General features: G+C 44.3%; 1 protein-coding gene across 2 annotated transcripts in view; it reads right to left on the bottom strand.

Moving 5' to 3' along the window:
* The window catches only part of LOC135261677 (dysbindin-A-like), a 69,384-nt gene that overhangs the window by 32,674 nt on the left and 17,612 nt on the right, over positions 1 to 19,098 (bottom strand). For both annotated transcript variants that reach the window (XM_064348188.1, XM_064348187.1), the window contains exons 6-7: positions 16,314 to 16,446; positions 8,999 to 9,021 (exon numbers count right to left, since the gene is read on the bottom strand). In XM_064348188.1, the coding sequence (XP_064204258.1) occupies positions 8,999 to 9,021; positions 16,314 to 16,446 (156 nt within the window). The remainder of the gene's footprint in view (positions 1 to 8,998; positions 9,022 to 16,313; positions 16,447 to 19,098) is intronic.

Here is a 19,098-nt window from a genome sequence, read left to right as displayed (position 1 = left end):
AGTTAATTAAAAGTCTGTGTGAGAGTTCTCGGATGGGTGGGGAGAACGGGAACAGGAGCTCCGCTGGGACAAGGGGGGGGGGGGGAGCGGTAAATCACGTCCAGGGTCTCAGGGGGCCAACAGAACGGCAGCCTCCTTCCTCAGGCCTGATCGACAAGCACCCCGCACAATCTCGCCCTATCCCAGGGTCCCATGCAGCAGAACGAGATGGAGAGAGACACAGCAGTTCGTCAGTTGTCCCTGTTCAGATCAGAACCTGTTCTAATACACCCTGACTGTTCATCTCTTTAAGGGAGGACAGCCAAACAGGAAAGAGCTACCGGGACATGCTGAGGATCTCACACCTTCAGAGACCGCGCACCTGGCCGTCCACTAGTGCACCTGCTATCGCTCCTGTTAGCTTCAGAACTTTCACACCAGAATAAAAACAAAGAGATACTGTCGCTATCATCCACAACCATTATCATCAGCATCATCATTATCATTTTATCACAGCCATCATCGTTGTTGCCATCACACATAAGGACTAGCTGTTCAAAGTACCGAAGCAACATCTGATATAGATTGATACACTTCCAGCAGAATCACACTAATGTACAGTTCAAGGTAAGTCTAGTGTACTGTAAGTTTAATGCAACAACCTTCCGAGCTCAGCACAGACAGCAGGAGCAGCTGCAGTTTGAAGCAAAGGAGAGGAGGAGAGCGAGAGTCAGCCTGTCTCTCTCAATCCCAACGGCAACCGTTTCTGTGACAACTGCCGGCAAGGCCAAGCTGCAACACCACAGTCCACCCGGGGCTTAACAAAAAAACTCTCTGCCCACTGAGGGAGCCGGATCACAGCGCAGACCTAACGTGCCGTCCGCAGCCACTGTTCACAGAAAGAACCATCAGCACACGAACCGGACCAATCCGCTCCGCACGGAAAAACACGCGAAGACGCAACTCGGAGAAAGCGTTTAAGGAACAGTAAAAGTAAACGTGTAGATTTCACAGAGGAGGCGCGGCGGAGGACCTACGGGACTCCTGCTGGCTGCCGTCGGCGGATCCCGGAGAAGACATCCCTGCGCCGACGGGGGGGAGGGGGGAGCAGACGGGAGCGCGGAGCCGTGCTGGAGAGGAGGCGCAGAGGAGCTCCGGTCTACAGCGGCGCTGGCCCGCCGCTCATCCTCCGAGGGCTGGGGAGGGAGCGCCCAGGAGGAGCCGGAGGCGCGCGCGCACACACACACACACACACACACACACGTACGCACGCACACACACACACACGCACGCGGTCACAGTCGCGCTCTCGCCGGTGCCGATGCCGATGCTCTCCCCCCACGCTGCCTCGCGCGCACACACACACGCACGCACACACGCGCTCTCAGGGCTCGGTGTGCAGCTGACTGTGGACCGACAACACTGTGGAGATGCTGGCAGGGGAGCCAGTGCTAGTAGTAGCTGGAACGTACCACTTACCGGCCCCGCTGAAGGGGGGGGGGGGCTTCGATCAGACTGAGCAAAAACAAACACAAGCCCCAGCCCGACAGTAATGCCATTCCATGTGATAGGTGCATTACACTGACGGGTAATCCTGTCCCACCCAATAATGCTTAACATCACTGAGACCAGGGGGCAATGTGCGGCTATGTGCATTCAATAATTCCTCCCAGCACACCCCCACCAAACTCAATTTATTTTTTTTCCTTGACCTTTGCTCCCAGAGACAGGTGCTCCGAAATCTTCCAGGAAAGCCCCTCAGGCTCTACACTGAGAGATGATGACAAACGGCCTGGGGGAAATGATGCAAGGGAAGGAGGGGGGCTACAGGAGCAGGAGGTTCGATCACTGCCCCTCTGGGCGGAGTCTCGCAGGGGGGGTGCAGTGTGCCTTCGCTAATGCCCTAATGCCCCTCCCCTTCCACGTGCTCACTGCAAGTGTATGTACCAAAATCAGGATCATTAGCAGGTTTCTGAGACGATCGGTCCAATTTCCAACCAGCTGTGCATCTTTATTTCCCAATGGAGGAAGAGCCAGTTTCCACAGGAATACAATCCAATCAAAAAAACACTGCACAGAAAGCAAAATACGCGAGCAGCTTCCACTCATCCTTATATTCCAGCATAAACGCAGAAGGGATACAGAAGAAATTGACTTTGGTAGGTTTCGACACTCCTGTAGGCTACGTCTCACTGTTCTCTTGAGAGACGTCCTTCTGTTTTCAATGCGCTTTGTTTCGATTTATCATCTTGGATGAGCAGGGATGTATGCAGTATAGATGCTAAAAGCACTCTGAAGGCTGACACAGTCTTTGAGCAGTTTCAGTCAATGCCGTGACCTTAGCACAAAGCAAAGGAGCAAAAGATACAAACACAGTAACATGACGTCCAGGCGCGATGGACATTGGTTTAACAAGCAGATGTTCCTTTGTGTGTTTTACTGGAGCATTTAGCCTGGCTCCACTGGATGGGCTTTGGTGTCTGGAAATTAACAAATTGTTTCTGTCTACTTGAAATGAAGGCAAATAACCATATTCTGCTGAGTTAATTAATATTTTTAATAAGAGCGTGTAGCTGGGCAAGGAGGACAATAATTGACTTAGCCTACCAGGCCCTTTGCAATTACCAAGCTCACCAGTGCTCTCCCTATTCTTAATGATGTTTCAAACAGTAGATTTTGGTAAGCCTATGGTTTGGTCTATGTCTCTGACTGTTTTTGTTTTTGTTCTTCAGATTTCCAAGCATTATACTGGCTTCCTTGACTTTCACTGGCATAACTCTGGTCCTTATGCTGCCAAACACTCATAAGAGACTCTGAAGACCATCAGAATCCTAGAAATAAAGACTAGATACTGAAAGCTCTCTTATACCTGCACAAAAGAAGCAATTTAACACACCTGACTAATCAGGAACATCTGTGAAGACATTTGTCTGAAATATTATGATGCCCTGAAAAGGGGGGGGGGATTTGAAACATTTTATTTAAACTGGGAAACTTAGCACAATGAATCGTACAAACTTTAAACAATCTCAATAATAATATACTGGACAGACATCTCAAATACCACTCTCAAAAATGAGAAGATCTGGGCATTATACATTAAATCTATTTGAAAATAAATTATTTGTCCCATAAAGGTCAACCGATGCCTTACATGAGCCAAAGCTGTTTCCGGAAAGAATGTGCATTCTAACTAGCAACAATTAACACTCACATACAAGCTACAGTTTAGGAAAATGTACAGATAAATTTATCCTTTTTTTAGAGAACTCTATCAAGTCAGTACATGGAAACCTTTAATCTACAAAAATCATATATCTGTAACTGCCAAACACAGCTGTTCAACTCAAGCTGACAGACATTTATTACTGCTCACAATCTACTGAATATAAATTCTATTACATACACATTCCTACTGTTTACCAGTGTAAGCTGCCATCTTCACCACAGAGAGTAATTAAGGTTGTCTCGAGGATAAGCAAGAGCAATATCTGTTTATCCTGAAAGCCCTCAGCTGCCTTGGTTTTTAGTTGATATTCGTTGTCGCACATCTGACGTTCCCGGGTTAAGCAGCAAGCATACAAAGATATTTAGAGCAAACATAAAGAAACATAAATCAGATGTTTGTGTGCTTAGTTGGCTGGCTCTGTGATGCTCCTCAAAGGCTCATGGGAGATGCAGTGTCAGGCAATGTCAGGGAACTGCTGAAAAAGCGCATTGCACAGACAGGGCGAAATTTGGACAGAGAGCATTTTTTTGTGGAGGTCGCTCATATATTCCTGTATATAATGTAAAACAAATTACATTATGGGAGAAGGACAAAATAACACTGCATGAATGACTAAAAAAACCAGACTAAACTGCTTAACTTCACTAATGAGGTAACTGGCAAAGTACCTAACCAACTACTCAATGCCACACAACTGCTGTAGTGACTGCACAGCAATTACAAAGTGTTTCAGGGGCCACAGGGTCCAGCACTTTTCCGAAAAAGGCTTTGTAGCAATAGTTGAAAATTCCAAATAGTTGACGATAATGATAAATCCACAAAGACTTGGTCATCATGATGTCACGATCCATCTGAACGCACAGATCGCAAAAGAAAAACTACGGTAAAAATTGTTTAACTGCCTTGATTTATGGCTGGCTCAGAGCAGCCCCCTCACACAGCACATAAAAGAGCTCAGCTTGGGCCAGCTGAGAACGTATTCTTATCGAATCGCTCCTCCTAAATGCACTTCAAACTCTTATAATTAAGCCCTTGTGGAATTTGCCAACTGAAATTGTTCAGCACATTTGCCCTTTTGAGAACTTTGAAAGGTCTAAAGCAAAGATACATTACTTACTGGCAAACCGATCTGGATGAATTATAAATAATAGCAGAGCACAGCTTTAAACCCAGAAATTCTGAAAAGCTTCTTACGCGGTGCACGGCTAAATATTTGATCGAATTCCTCCCTTGTCAAAAGGGGCCCCTGTATATTCAAATTTTCCCCCTGCCCACAGATACGTATTATGATACGAGGAGAGTACCGTATATCATAATGCCACCGCGCGACCATAATCCAGGGTGTAGCTAATGCACCGGAGAATTTGCGCCAAAAATCGGAATGACACGGAGCGTAAAACGGCATCTGCGCTCACCGCGTCTGCGGAGGGGAGGGGGGGGGGGCTGGGGGGGTGGGGGGTAACGTCCTTGGGGAGGGCCATCGCGGGGGATTTCAAAGCCTATCGCTCCGGGGCAAACCCTTTCTGCTCCAGCTATTTTATAAACCTGGCCTCCTTATCCCATTTAAATATTCCGCCACACAACAAAGAAGGCAGCGCATGGAGGCATTCGCTGTCCCGTACACAGGAGCAAAGACGGGTTCATTCAGAGGATTCCTACACTCAAAAGAAGAAAAAAAAATCCTACAGCGTGTTCTTTTTTCTCCCCAAACGCAACCCAGCGTCTATAAAAGGCAAACCGTCCTGATTTGTATCGATTGGCTATTAATATTTATAGCCTGGGATTGCAACTCACAGTAGGGGTTTTGCTGGGTATTTCCCATAAGCAGGGAAGCTGTTATTGAATTGAATGGGTGATTTATTATTCATTGGGACCAGGCTTTTACCTCAAAGCACTTCCCTGACACGCTGGTATCATAACAAGCTCGCAGAGCGTCCGACCCTCGGTACGGTACGGGGAACGGGAGAATGAACTCATCCTTCTCTTCGTACAGCCGGTCTGAGAGCAGACATTCCCAGCTGTGCACCTCATCCCGAAGGCAGGTTTCTTTAGCCCACTGCTGATCTGAGATCAGTCATCGGCTGTCTAGGTTAATGCCGAAAGGCCTGTTTCTTTACCCCACTGCCGATCTGAGATCTGTCATCGGCTGTCTAAGTTAATGCCGAAAGGCCTGTTTCTTAGCACCACAGGAGGTCTAAGACCTGTCACTCACATTTTATTTGTACATGTTATTCCAACTGGCCTGTTCCGTGCCATTTCTTCCCATACTGAAAATTAAATACAGTTATTAAATACAGTTTCCAGATGTAACAAGGCACATCCATACTCCACTGGCACTGAAAATATGAGCACTCATAGTTTTCCATGTTGTCATAATAGTTTTTTTTTTTTTTTCCCTCACAGACAGTGAAATGGGCATCAACCCCTAATTTATAAATGACCATGGCCCTCAGTACTTCAGTGAACAAAATATATTTAGATTAGGTGTGCTTATGTGTGTTTTACCCGCATTCTACAGCAAGACAAGCTTATTTACTCACAGTGGTAATATTAACATTTCAATTTTAAGTAAAAATAACTGCATTATCTTAATGCAAATTACAATAGGACTTTAATTCATATACTGTAAGTGTAATGCTTTTCTGTAACCAGCAAATGTACCTGAAGCTGAAATTTAACACTTGCTTGAACTGGCTATAGTCAAGTTGCAGATTAATCAAATTTTTTTGCTTAGCTTAAAACTAATAATGATGTTAAAGAGAAGTACCATGCTGCATTTTAATTTCGGCCCTTTTGTTCCACAGAGATAAAACGACAGTCTCAAGGTCCATTAAACAGTCTGCCTCCATGCAGCTGAACTCACAGAAAATTAAAAATACATGCCGCAGCAGTGACGCATCATGCAATCAGAGGGCCAATCGATGATTCATTTAGCTCTCCTCAATAGTAAGACGTCGCAGAACATGCCAAAGAGTTCACTTCCATTACAGGGAACTTACAGGGAACCCACTTGACCCGATGAAAACACACACGCACAATAGTGCTGGTTCCCATCATTCTTATCCATCAGTTCTGTTTCACAGAGAAATGAAGACATATTCAGCACCCTTTGATCAACATCAAAAGAATTTACTCTGCGGGACTTGGGATGTCACATTGATTTCAATTCAGTTCAGAGGGGAAAAAGTATTCTCTAACATGGTACCACTCTAGTAGCAACTTGGAACTATTATCTGATCTTAACAGCAGAATCTAACTTTTAGGGATAATTACCCATACTTGTTTTATAGTATACTAAAAATGTGTATACTATTGCGGGGTTGCTTGCTTAAACAGTTCACTGCAAAAGCCGGAGTTATAAATTGCACAGGAAGTAAAAGGGATGCAGCTTTTATCACGGAGAGTCGGACTGCCAACAGCTGCTCTCCCTTCCTGCTGCAATCTTCTCAAATGGTGCGTCATCACTGTAATTCCAAATTCCATTTAGCAGCGCACTCAAATAACTCCGTAACTATGGTAGCAAATAACGGAGGGGGGATAAAACCCGGGAAGGATGATGGAGGAAGAAATAAAGGGAGGGCAAAATGTGAGATAAACAGAAAGCGGTGGAATGGCCAGAGGGGACGTGCGTGAAATACGGCACGCTTAAACAACCAATCGCGCAATCTCGCCAGTAAAAGCCACCAACCAACTCTTCTGCATGGCCAATCCACACCTGACTGAAATAACTATATATATATATATATGAAATAACTGAAATTTAGTTACAAATAATTGCCATTAAACTAAAGCCATAGTTTCATAGCGAAGCCGGTCTAAGTGCAGTCACTGTTCTTGCGGTTTTAAATGTAAAGAAGTCCGCAGGGCGCAAACACTGCAGACAGCACATAAGTGTAATTGATGTTTATTACCTAGCGGTGTTGGTGGGACAAGGGGCGGAAGTCTGTTTTGAGGTATCTTTTTAATAGCATTGCAGTTAACGGAATGCAGTTTCCACTGCTGCATCCTCTATCGTACAGAGGGTGGGTATAGTGTGTGAGGAGAAAATAAACAGAACCCACCTACACTTTGTAGTGGTAACTTTCACCAGTCCTTCAACACATCTTACTACTTTTTGTGGCTCAGTTTGATTGACTGTTCAATAGTTGCATCTTGAACCTTCAACCCATCTTCCTTACTTTTTCATCCAGCCAAATTGCAAAAAAGGAGCCTAGGTTTATAAACCCAAAAGTGGTCATTTCAGGGCTGTTCCAACCCACATGCACTAGAGGTTGACAAACTCTGCTGGTATTTGACTAAATGCACAAGCATTTTAAATCTGCACTTGGACCACGGAAATCAAACGGGAGCCATTTAATTGAAATTATTTAAGGAAATCATTCCGCACACATTTCAAACCATCAGCGCTTCAATAAATCGCAACACAATCCCTCTGTGCAAATAGGGAAATAGGCATTCTGTGCAAAATGAAAATGCTTCTGAAGCTTGGTTTATCTCATTCCCGTTTATTTAAATGGAAATTTCTGCATATTTCCCAGCAGAGAGGCTTGGATTAAGTACATTTTCATAAGACGGAAATATCAGTAAATGTGTGCCAGTTGTCATCTGGCACGCATCGCAGACAGAGCCAAATGAATTAAGCGAAGCAGTTGTTAAAACAGGTGCTTCAGAGGCAGGTTTGCACAGAACAGCCCACTAGCCTTTATGCAATGACAACTTGCACCTTTCAAATGTTCTTTTGCTATATAAAGTCATCAGGATGAAGACCTACCAATTAATGAGGAATATGAAAAGCCACTCATTTATATACATACGATTTTAAAATTTTAAAACAAGTTCAATGACTGGCATAGCATTTGAAATTCCTGCATTGAGTCAGTGTCCACATACTTGCTTTGTGTACAGTGAGCTCCACAATGTTTAGGACAAAGACTTTTTCCCTCCTTGATTGCAACAAAGTTCTAAACATGACTACTTTCATTTACACAGCACTAATATGTCCCAAACATTATGGTGCCCTGAAATGGAGGGGCGCCACGTACAAAAAGTGCTGCAATTTCTACTGTACATGGTGAAACCGAAGTGGTAATAATGTGAAGTACAAAGCCAAATCAAGACGAAAATACATGTCTTTGTCCAAAACATTATGGTGCTGTGTGTATATATATATATATATATATATATATATACACATACATATATATACTGTATATATAGGTCATTTCATTGTCATATGTTCACACTGAAGAAAGGCTGACACTGAAACATGTGCAAAGTACTCAAGTATGAAGTCTATTGACACTATTGCGAATTTACGGAATCTATTGGCGCACTGCATGGAGCCTCCATTCTTCTCCGATTGGTATTACATTTGGTGACGACACACCCAATCAAGTTTACAGCGCAGTGTTACACATACTTGCTTTCTAATGGAGAAAATACAGTCCTGTCAGCTCATGCCATTGGTCGGAAATGTTTTCCGAAAACCAGGGCCTGCATTGTAGACCCTAAAACAGTAAGGTACCTGCTAACAGAAACAGCTCACTTGCAATTGCTTCTGAGCCGACGTCCAGCTTCTAAAGCCAAGCAGACAGGCAGAGACTGGCGGAGAGCAGACAGCTCCAAGCACTACAATCGCGCGTCTTCACAGCCGAATGCTAGCGATAGCCTTTCATTACCAGGACAGGGAACGGGCTGATTAAGGGTTTCTTCGCTGTGCGAGAGCTGCGCAGAATGTCACCAGCCACCAATTACTGCCCGCACAAACAGAGGCTTAAGCCGGGCTCTTACCTTTGAGGTGTTCCAGATCTTTCCTGCGGAGGAGACAAGGCAAAGTATTAATATTAGCATACCAGAGAGAAATTATTCATGCGCTCTAAGTGAATAGCATAATAACGGATAGCATTAAAGATGCAAATACGCAATCTTCCTCACATGAATGAGGAGGGTGATTATATGGGGGAGGTCAAAGTTCACTACCTTCACCGTGTCTTATGACTGTATCATTAAAGGGCGCAAATAGACAATCAGAGCCTCCAGCATTTCTTTCAGTACAAGAGATGTTCGTATGAAATTACGGGATAATTAGATCAAATCAAATATTCTGTTTGGGGTGGATTTTACAAACCGAACCTCCATGTATCAGGAATAGACAAAAAAAAAAATCCAAGGATCCTTCAGATCTTAGGATCCCTCAAAATCTAAGGATCCTTGTTACATATGCAATGCTTTCAAGCCCTTATTAATGTTATTAATGATTTCTTATTCATGATTTCTCGGCTGCTCAGAGCTTCTGGGATCTCACACAGGCTACCATGACCAGATTTTTATTAAAAACAATCAAACACAAGACAGACTCGCCTGTCCACTCTTGTGACAGAATTATGCTGATGTCTCACCACCTCACTCACAGGCAGCAGTACTAACATAACTGCATTTGCTCAGGGCTGAATTTGGACACACAGGTGAAAGGAAGGCCATCGAACACACACACAACATGCATTACAACATGCAATCAGCACACTCGCCCACCCAGTCAGAAAGCAGTGTACTTTACCAAATTCTACAAAAGGAAAAATAAACTGGATGAATGGAGAAGACCCTAACAGGCAGTGTGGACTAGCTTCAGCAATTAACGTGCAATTCACCTGACAGTGAACAGCAGCGAGACTAAAGGTGAGGTCGGCTTTTCAAAGCAATGCCCGCCACAGCAATGCCCCCCACAACTTCAACTTCCCTTCAACTCATCAGAGAGAAATCGGAAAGGCAGACAGTGGACCGAGGGGGGGGTCGGCAGGTAAGCCGGCCCGCAGTAAGCCCGGCTCGCCGGAGCCCTCCCAGAGGCTAATTCCAGGGGTGGCAGGAGGCTGTTGCTAGGCGACGGCGGCCCGTGCCGCGGGCGCTTTCTGTCGTCGAATCGCGGGCTCCTCGGGCGCAACAGGCAGCTCTGTTTGTTCAGAGCCTCGGCCTAACTGCCGGGCGGAGGAGCTACCAAAAAAAAAAAAAGAACACAGATCTGACAAGATCGCAAGATAACAGAGCGATAAATTCACGGGAGATTGCACTCGGCTGGAGTCCTCAGCCACGTCAAACCCTGCCAGGTGCTTGTTTTTCCAGCTGTTGAGTTTTTTTTTCCATAGCAACATGCCTACTTTAATCGTGACTACTTGTGTAACGACTCTTTTCGGAGAGCATAAATACCAGGAACGCTCCGATAAGCACCGAGATCGGGAGAGTAGGTGTTTGGGTTGCCACGCACCAGCATCAGACACAGGCGACCCCCCGGTACTGGTTTATTAAGAGGATGGCGCGCCACAAAATACAAACGGAAATAGATAGGTGTGAAACTCACGTAACATCTGTCGTTCTAAATCCATTTCTAGAGGCACTGATGTCTGTTCATTAAGAATGCAATATGGTCTGTGGCAGTTTAGCGTTTCAAATTGAAATGAGTTTGTGGGCGAGATATGGGAGAAGATGATTTATTAGCATTCTACAGAGGAATAATTCTTTCAATTAAGCTCTGAAAAGAGTAACAGATAAGGAAAACTAAGCAAAACAAGAAGTCTTTCTGTTTGAAATAAGGTTTCCAAAAAGTCTAGTTTATGGTTTTCAACGGCAGTAACATTATGCATTCCTCTAAATTTGAAATAGAGGAATCCTTATTATTTTGCTCCACCATATTTTTTGCCACACAGTGAAACAACAGCAACATTTTCATTCTAACAAACTGCAATATAACACCAAGTCACCCAAACACACTTTTCTGGAGAGGTCCAATGAAGACGAATGGCACACGGGGAGTATATTCATAAGAAACAAGCGTGAAGATGACATCGCAGACCTCAGTTTTAGATGGGTTCAATGTCAGCCATTTATGATGCATTGCCTTTAGAAAGGAATGGATAACAAAAACTACCATGACTTTGAAAAGAAAGAAATGCAAACAGAGGGGTTTTTGTGTGCTTGGGCATGACTGTGCAAGGCAATTCACACGTTCTGTTAAAGTGATGTACTGTTTCTTACACTCCATTCACATAGCTGTTTACACTCTCACAGATGCTCAACACTACCAGTATTATGTAATAGTTTTGCACTCCCCACTTTTCTAAGGATACAAAAATTATATTACTGCTAACAAATGAAGTCACAATAGGTATAAAAAAAAAATTAAAAAAAAATTTTGGTTCAGACTATCTTGTGTCTCCTTACTGTATGCTACTATAGTAAAGGCTTTTTATCTACATTTTATTCAATGGACTTAAGTGGACTTGATCCTGAGTTTGGTTACACTGTTGTAAGTCGCTCTGGATAAGAGCGTCAGCTAAATGCCTATAATGTAATGTAATGTAATGTATAAGAATAACTGGTTAATTTTTGGGACTGTTTTTGTGCGTAGAATACTTATCTGCTCATGAAATGAGATGACAGTTATTCAGTTGAGGACAACTGTCAAATTCAAAAGTTGATTGCCAATGTACAAGTATTATTTCCATGCAGTAAGCTGTTTTAAATGAAGCCAGTGTGCTATCAGTTACAGCAGATGACAATTAAATCATGCTTATTACAGCCAAGTTGTAATAATTACCAAGTCGTAATAAGTTCCAACCAAGTTGTTTTATGCATACATTATAAACGACGACCCCTTTAACCCCATGCCAATGATATGTACTTTTTCATTTTTTTATCCGATTTTTCACTGGGTGCCTATAGCGTACTTGTTAAAAGGCCTGTAGAGCTAACACTACACCTAACTCAAAGCTAAACGAAACCTGATCCTAAATATTTTCATTTTCATGCCATACTAGAGGCATGTGTTCTATCAATTATGTGACACAGCATGAGCAAAAAATCGATCAATGTTCAGACATTAACAAGATGTTGTGGGCATTCCACTGATATGCAAATGAGCTAAAGACATCATACAAAAACAAGCGGACATGGCTGTGGTTGCTCGGATGAACACTACATATCCCTGTAGCCGATGTAGCTAGGAGGGCCCTTTCTACAGACGTACAAAAGTCAGGTTGGCTGAAACTGCCTGCTGGGCGGCGGTACAAATGACAAAAAAGTTTGGGAAGGGTTTTAAACAGGAAGTCCTCCAGAGTTATTGTTAATATTGCTTTGCGGTAATGCTGTTGCCATCAGTGCCCCAAAGATGTGTATCATTGTGAATTCATGGCTTTTGGTTAACCTTAGCTTTAAGTCTCCCAAAGGCAGTCATACACGGAGGCTCTTCACAATACGAACATAAAGAGCACACAGCGACTCCACTGTCAGAACCGCTTCCTCCATCAGAAACACAGTCGGTCCCTGCTGAGCTCACCCACAAAAAAACCAAAGCCACACACGCATGTTCAGACCTGTCAAATCAAGTTCACACCATGAAATTCATCATCCTCTACCTCGACTGTCATAGAAGGACAACGTAAAGGAATTGTAGCAATGTACATCCTCCCGTTGACCGGTGTAAAATAATTCAGGGCTAACGAACGAGAGCGCGCTGAACGAGGGAACGCGTTTCCCTTCTCTGACGGAACGTCGTCGTGTTTATTGCTTCCATGTCTAATACAGCTTGCTCTTAATTAACGGTAATAGTTGAGCGTGCAGTTCAGTGACTCTCGCTCAATTTGCAATAATTTGCGGGGACGAACATATTTGCCTAGCGGCTGGCTGTTGGGAGAACATTAATAAATCGCAGAGATGGCAGGTCAAACAAGGCTTATTACTACAAAAATAATAATAATAATCATGCTGTCGACAACAATCACACGATTAATACTGAGTTGTGGTGTGTTTTTACTAATAGGAAAGATCATAGTAAAATGAAAAAAGGCAGCTATATAAAGTTCTATTAGGCTTGGTTGGTGCCAGAGGGGCTGTGAGTTTGAATCCTGGGAATAATGTTGCTGTTGCTCCCCTTGGTGGTCTGCACACTGGTGTAAGACTCCACCTGTGTAGCCTCAGTGTCTGCTGGTTTGCAGTGTGTTTGGGCCACGGCGATTTGCTTAACCCACTGATTGGCTGAAAAGTCCACATTTAACTCGCTGATTGGCTGAAGAGTCCACACGTCTTGTTCCCAAGGCCTGAATTTGCTACTGATTAAAAAGAAACCACCAAAAACCTGCAGGCCCTCCAGGACTTGAGTTTGACACCCCTTGATTAAATGTTTCAGTACATGGTGGGACACTTGCTTTGAACATGCTGTGTAAGCTTTCTTTTTTTCCCCAAAATTATATGAACATATGCAAACAATGAAACAGTGGTTTCATTGATCTGCAGCCAGAACGACTAATGGACCATCACTGGAACATGGTCATTGGATGTTCCTGACTTTTTTTAACCACACACAAAAGCTTCAGAGGATTGTAAGACCGCGTATCTGTTCAAAGCACAGAACACAACATGAGCCTGGAGTCTCTCAGTGACAAAGGAAATAACTGGAGCTCGGCATCTTAATGTCCTCAAACGTTTAAAGCGTTCACGCAAGAACCAAAAATTAACTTCAACCGAGATCAAGGACTCGGTACAAAACCTGAAAATAAGCAGCGGCTCGCAAGGCAAACAGATAACATTGTGTGACATAATATAAATTATAATTTAGCCCAAGAGAATAGATTATCGGACACTTTTTTCAGTGCCGTATTCTGACATAAACAAGATCATGTCTTCAGACCCAAAATGAAGTGATGAGTCCTTTGTTTACCATCCATCCCCGATTACATTTTCAAACTGTCCACAGTAAAAACCGACGGTGGGCACGGCCAACTCCGAGAGCAGCTGTTCCTGCTTCGGAAAGGGTCGCGCGCCCCGGTCCTGTAAACATGTGGGACTCGGATGAAAGCGCGCTTCTGCCAAAAAAATGGGGAATCTCTCGAAGCGCACCAGCCCTTTGATTGTGATTAAAGCGCCACGAAGGGAACTGACACAGAGCAGCCGGATGAACCGTGACTGTATTTACCTTCGGCAAACCAAATATAAATATTACACATGTAAGTTTTACGCCGCGCTGGGCCCGCTTTGATTTTCGGCGGTAACGCGAGCGCGCGACCCAGTTCTCCTAAGTAACCGCTTGAAGCTGCAGCCTTGTTTCCTGACAGTGGGAGCACTCTTTTAAACCGCGGATTCTGCCCGGCAACCCAGGAAAATACGGCTAGCGCTTAAAAAAAGAAAGGGGGCGGGGGTCTCTGCACGCGACCCTGCGATTGTAAGGGGAACCAGATCAGATAAGTCAACGTGGCTGCCTTCACTGCTGTTGACAAATAGCCTCCGGGGGGGGGGGCAGCCTTTTCATCCTGACCCGACAGCGGCTCGCGGCTTCGCTAGCGAAACGCTTTGATGCGTAGCCACGGGAAACTCCTGACCGCCGCTGCCTCCTCCACACCCCTCCACCCCGCTCCACTCCTGTCCTCTTTAAGCGTTCGGTTTACATCATCTTAATTCTGCACATTTTCAGATCAGTCACTGCTTCCTTACATTACAATGTGACCAGGAGGAAGAGGAGAGAGAGAGAGAGAGTGTGTGAGAGAGAGAGAGAGAGAGAGAGAGAGTGTGTGTGAGAGAGAGAGAGAGAGTGTGTGTGTGAGAGAGAGAGAGGGAGAGAGAGAGGGCAAATGAGAAGTAGTGAGAAAGACAGGAAGCAACGGATAGAAAGAGCAAATGAGAGATCTTGAGAGAAACAGCAAGCAAGAGAGTGAGAAAGCAAGTGAGAGACAGCGAGAAAAGGAGCAAGCAAGAGACAGTGAGAGGAAGGGAGAAAGACACAGCGAGCGAGAGTGAGAGAGAGAGAGAGGTCACTGTGAGCCAAAGTATGAAAGAATGACTGAGACAGAGGGGATAAGCAGCTTAGAATGCAGTGGGCTGTCTCTCCCTCCCGCTGTGAAGCAAAGGAACAGGAGTCCTTCTCCCACAGGTTAGTGCACACTGACACGTTGGCGACAGTAGTCAGTCAATAAGGGGATTAGGGAGATTAACCTTGGGGCTCCTGTGCCTCTTCATCGATACTACAGCCAAACCCACTCCTCTACCTACTCCCCTTCACTTTACACCTCGTATTACCTTCACAGAGGAACAACACGCGCAGCTCTACAGTGCCAGCTAGCAGTGCTAAACCTAAAGACTATGTAAAATGTGCTATATAAATAAAATTTGATTGACAGAGTGACTGATAGAACAAACTAACACCGGCTTTCTCAGCTGGGCACCTTTAGCCCTAACCTCTCTGAATTCTGTTATCATTTGGCCCCTGTGATTGGCTCCTCCCAACCCTTAACTGAGTATGCTAATATGGGAATGCAAACGTGTCTGTCCTACTATGTGCCTTGTCTACGCAGTTGTGAGGAACTCTCCTGGTGACAAAGAGCACTGCGGTTTCACACGAGTGACGATGAGTGCCAGCTCTCATTACCGTTCAGTGGCATTGCAGAAGTGCTCAAAGATAAATCAAAAACAATTATTGGGGCATGCCGTGAATGGCGTGCGTTCAGCGGACGGTAATCCTCTTAATTAATCTGATTACTGAAATGAGGGTCACATACCAAAATAAATAGCGCTTAGTACATGCGCATTATTAACCATTTCGATTCAGCTCTTCCAAATATTAGCAAATGTCTTTCATTTGTAGCTATTTTGCTGTCCGTCCCTGTACATAATCAAAATGGCAGAGCCCGCAAAAGCTGTGATATAAACTGGCTCAAGTCAACCTTGCAGTGTGACAACTGGCCGTTGGAGTCATGGGCGAATCTATCAGGGCAGTGGACACGCCCTGCTCAGAACTTCCAGAAGGAGATGCTGAAAGCATAGCATTCAATCAAGCGGTATGCTGCCAATCCCAAATCCCAAATCCAGCCAAAAGAGGAGTGAAAAAAAAAAAAAAAATCTACTAGTTGCCATTTCACAGCTCAGTGGTTATGATATGGTTAAAAAGTTTTAACATAGCAATCTTTAATGTACGCTCCCTCACTGTACGCAGAGTGTGGTTCTTTAAATTAACAGGAAAGAGATTTAGGATTGAAGCAAAAATAACACTGAAATGCAGCTGTCTGTGCCGTTAAAGCTTTCCCAGAATCCCTGCAGATGAGGCGTGCGTCAGGTGGCGCGACGTTACCTCTTCTTCTTCTTGTAGCCTTCCAGCTGCGCGTCCTGGTGGTGCTTGGCACGCTGCAGCTCACACTGACCGCACAGGTTCTCCAGATGCATCAGGAGACTCTCCATCTCCTCGAAGTCGGCCTCCATGTGCGCTGCAGAAGAGCGGCACATGGGGTCAGGGGTCATAGGTCATCGGTCAGAGGTCAGCGGCTAAAGGTCACCCGATCGGCGCCCCAGCTCCGACCCGGCCAGCGGCTCACACGGTCCGCCTGCCGCACAGCTCAATCTGGCAAACATTTTCTGGGGCTCGCTGTTTTGGCACGAATTAGCTCTCCCACCCACATTGTAAAAACGAAAAGGCCCTCTTTGAAGCTCAGCAGTGAACCTTTTATCAGTTTTAAAACACATTTTATTTCTGGTAAACATTCGCTTGGATGATTTTTTTTTTCAAGCACGTTTCTGCAAAACATAACCTTCCATTACCAAAGCTGATTACTGTCAGTCCTGCAAAGCACATACTCCTTATGCGGTTTTCAACAGGAGATTAGTTACAGCGTTTGACTTGCAACATTTCTCCACAAACCATAAAGTGCTTGAATCTGAGTTTAACCCAATACAACCCTATTTTATTCCATTCAAAATCACTTTTTACTGGCAAACATTTAGCATGCAAGATCATTCTTATAGTTTCTTCATATATTCCACTTAACAAGAAACAGCAACATATACAACATAATCTGTATATTACTATTTAAATATCTACAGTCAATAGCGACGGAGCTGGTAAAATTTTTAGCCCGGTACTGTTAGTTTCATCTGGACACAGTGAGAGCTCTCTGATACTAAAATGGAAACACATTCAGACCATTGATCTCGCTCGTCCTCCCACTCCCCCAGTGATCAGAGATCCACGGGAACCGCAGTGGTCTCCGGCTCGCCAGTGTCGACGCTGCACAGTGTCTTCAAAGGCCCAATGGCAGCAGGCCAAACTGAAGGAATTCTTCCCTCCCGTCAACATGAACAACACTGATTGGCTGTGCGAGTGACACATCAATGAGTTAAACACTCAAAAACGCTAAAATCCGGGAGGGCTGAAGTATAAACAGAAGACTGCGTGTGTCCGGGTTGGATGGAAAGGGCGAGGGAGGGAGAGAGAGAGAGAAAGAGAGAGAGAGAGTGTGTGAGAGAGAGAAACTTTAAATTCCACACATAATATAAAACCTAATGCACAGACATTTGCAATCACTGCACCCCACCCTCTAGTGACAAAGCCAGATTATTAATGGAGAGAGAGTCGGGCGCATCGGGCCGCTGGCCAGGGGGACGCAGAAAGCTCCCGGTCCCCTGGCCGTGTCCGTGAAGCGACCTCATTCAGAAGCAGGCCCGCGCCTAGCACTGCCAGGTCAGCAGGGCCCAGTCTGCCATGAGCGCGCCACCGCATGAAAACAAGCCCATTGATGGGCACCACAATCAGGTCCCTTGTGCTGCCCCTTCTAGGGCTGCTTTCATACTGGGCGGGCACGGTGCCATCTTACCGCTGATCCCAGGTCAGTCAGGCCTAGCACTGACCTGCAGAGGCTTCATTAGCTCCCACAGCAATACTGGTGGATAACAGAGCACTCCTCTAACCACACACCAAACACCAGCAAACTACTGTGGACCAGCGGTCATATTGTGATATATCAGATTATCAGGTCAGGTGTGCCCTTATGGTTATTATATCACATTTATGCAACAGACATTTGCAGAGTTAATTTGGCATGTTACAAAATAAGTGTTATGGGAAGAAGACATTAACATTAACGGGAATGCTGGTGTGGGAATCACCGCTCAAATGAGACTTTTTGTCACACATATTGTTGGGAGTTTTAGGTACTCTTTTGTTAGGTATCTTGATTGTTTTATCATGCAGATGTACATCTTTGCCATAGAATGTACCATAGTCTTTCACTAAATGAATGTTTAAATGAAGAAATCAGATCTGCTAGGCCAAATACTATGTGACATATCTGCTAGCCTTTCAAAAACTAAAAGCTGTACTTATTGAAAACCTAGTTCCAGGATTGGTCTGAGGGAAATGCAAGCACATGCTGCCACCTAGTGGTTATATTGCAGACCTGACCTAATAAGCAATTTCTTGTACAGCATAATATGGTTATATAGAACAATTTAAATGAAAAAACAGTAAATCAGTCCTACAACTGCCAGACCAGTAAATGATTATTAACAAAGATTTTATTGAATTCTACAGAAAGATTTGGTTGAATTCCATAGAACTGTGTCTGCATTAGACTTCTCTTGCAACAGACAGATTGTGTCAACTGTAGATAAGAGAATAGTGTGTCACTTGCTCATTTGTAGCCATTTGGAATTTAGTTTGTTCCAAAAGTTGGGAAAGCACATAGATGCTGAAAAAAATCTTAATTTATTGGGCTTTTAATGCACAAAGCGAATGACTAGCCGTGAAGCAAAGGAGGCTAACTGTATTGCTGACTATGTACTGGTGATGCATTTTGAGACCAACCTCTCTTCTTCAGGCAGCAATTAAATTCTAAGAAATGATAGTTAGAATCTCTCAATTTACAGCCACAGACATGGGAGGTGGGATCTTTTAATCATCCCCTGATCCGTTGACATCCATACCCACCTTCATTACAGTTACAGCTTTTTAAACTATCAACCTGACGTTACAGTTTACAGCACTACTTAGCTCCAATACTGGGGAACATGGCACTGTTGTCTGTTTTAATCATCCTCTGAAGAAGAGTTATATATATTTTATATACTATATTTTAAGCAAAACT

The sequence above is a fragment of the Anguilla rostrata genome, chromosome 8, assembly GCF_018555375.3.
Source record: "Anguilla rostrata isolate EN2019 chromosome 8, ASM1855537v3, whole genome shotgun sequence".
NCBI lineage: Eukaryota > Metazoa > Chordata > Actinopteri > Anguilliformes > Anguillidae > Anguilla > Anguilla rostrata.
The sequence above is the reverse complement of the archived record's forward strand: the minus strand, read 5'-3'. Positions and strand labels throughout refer to the sequence as shown.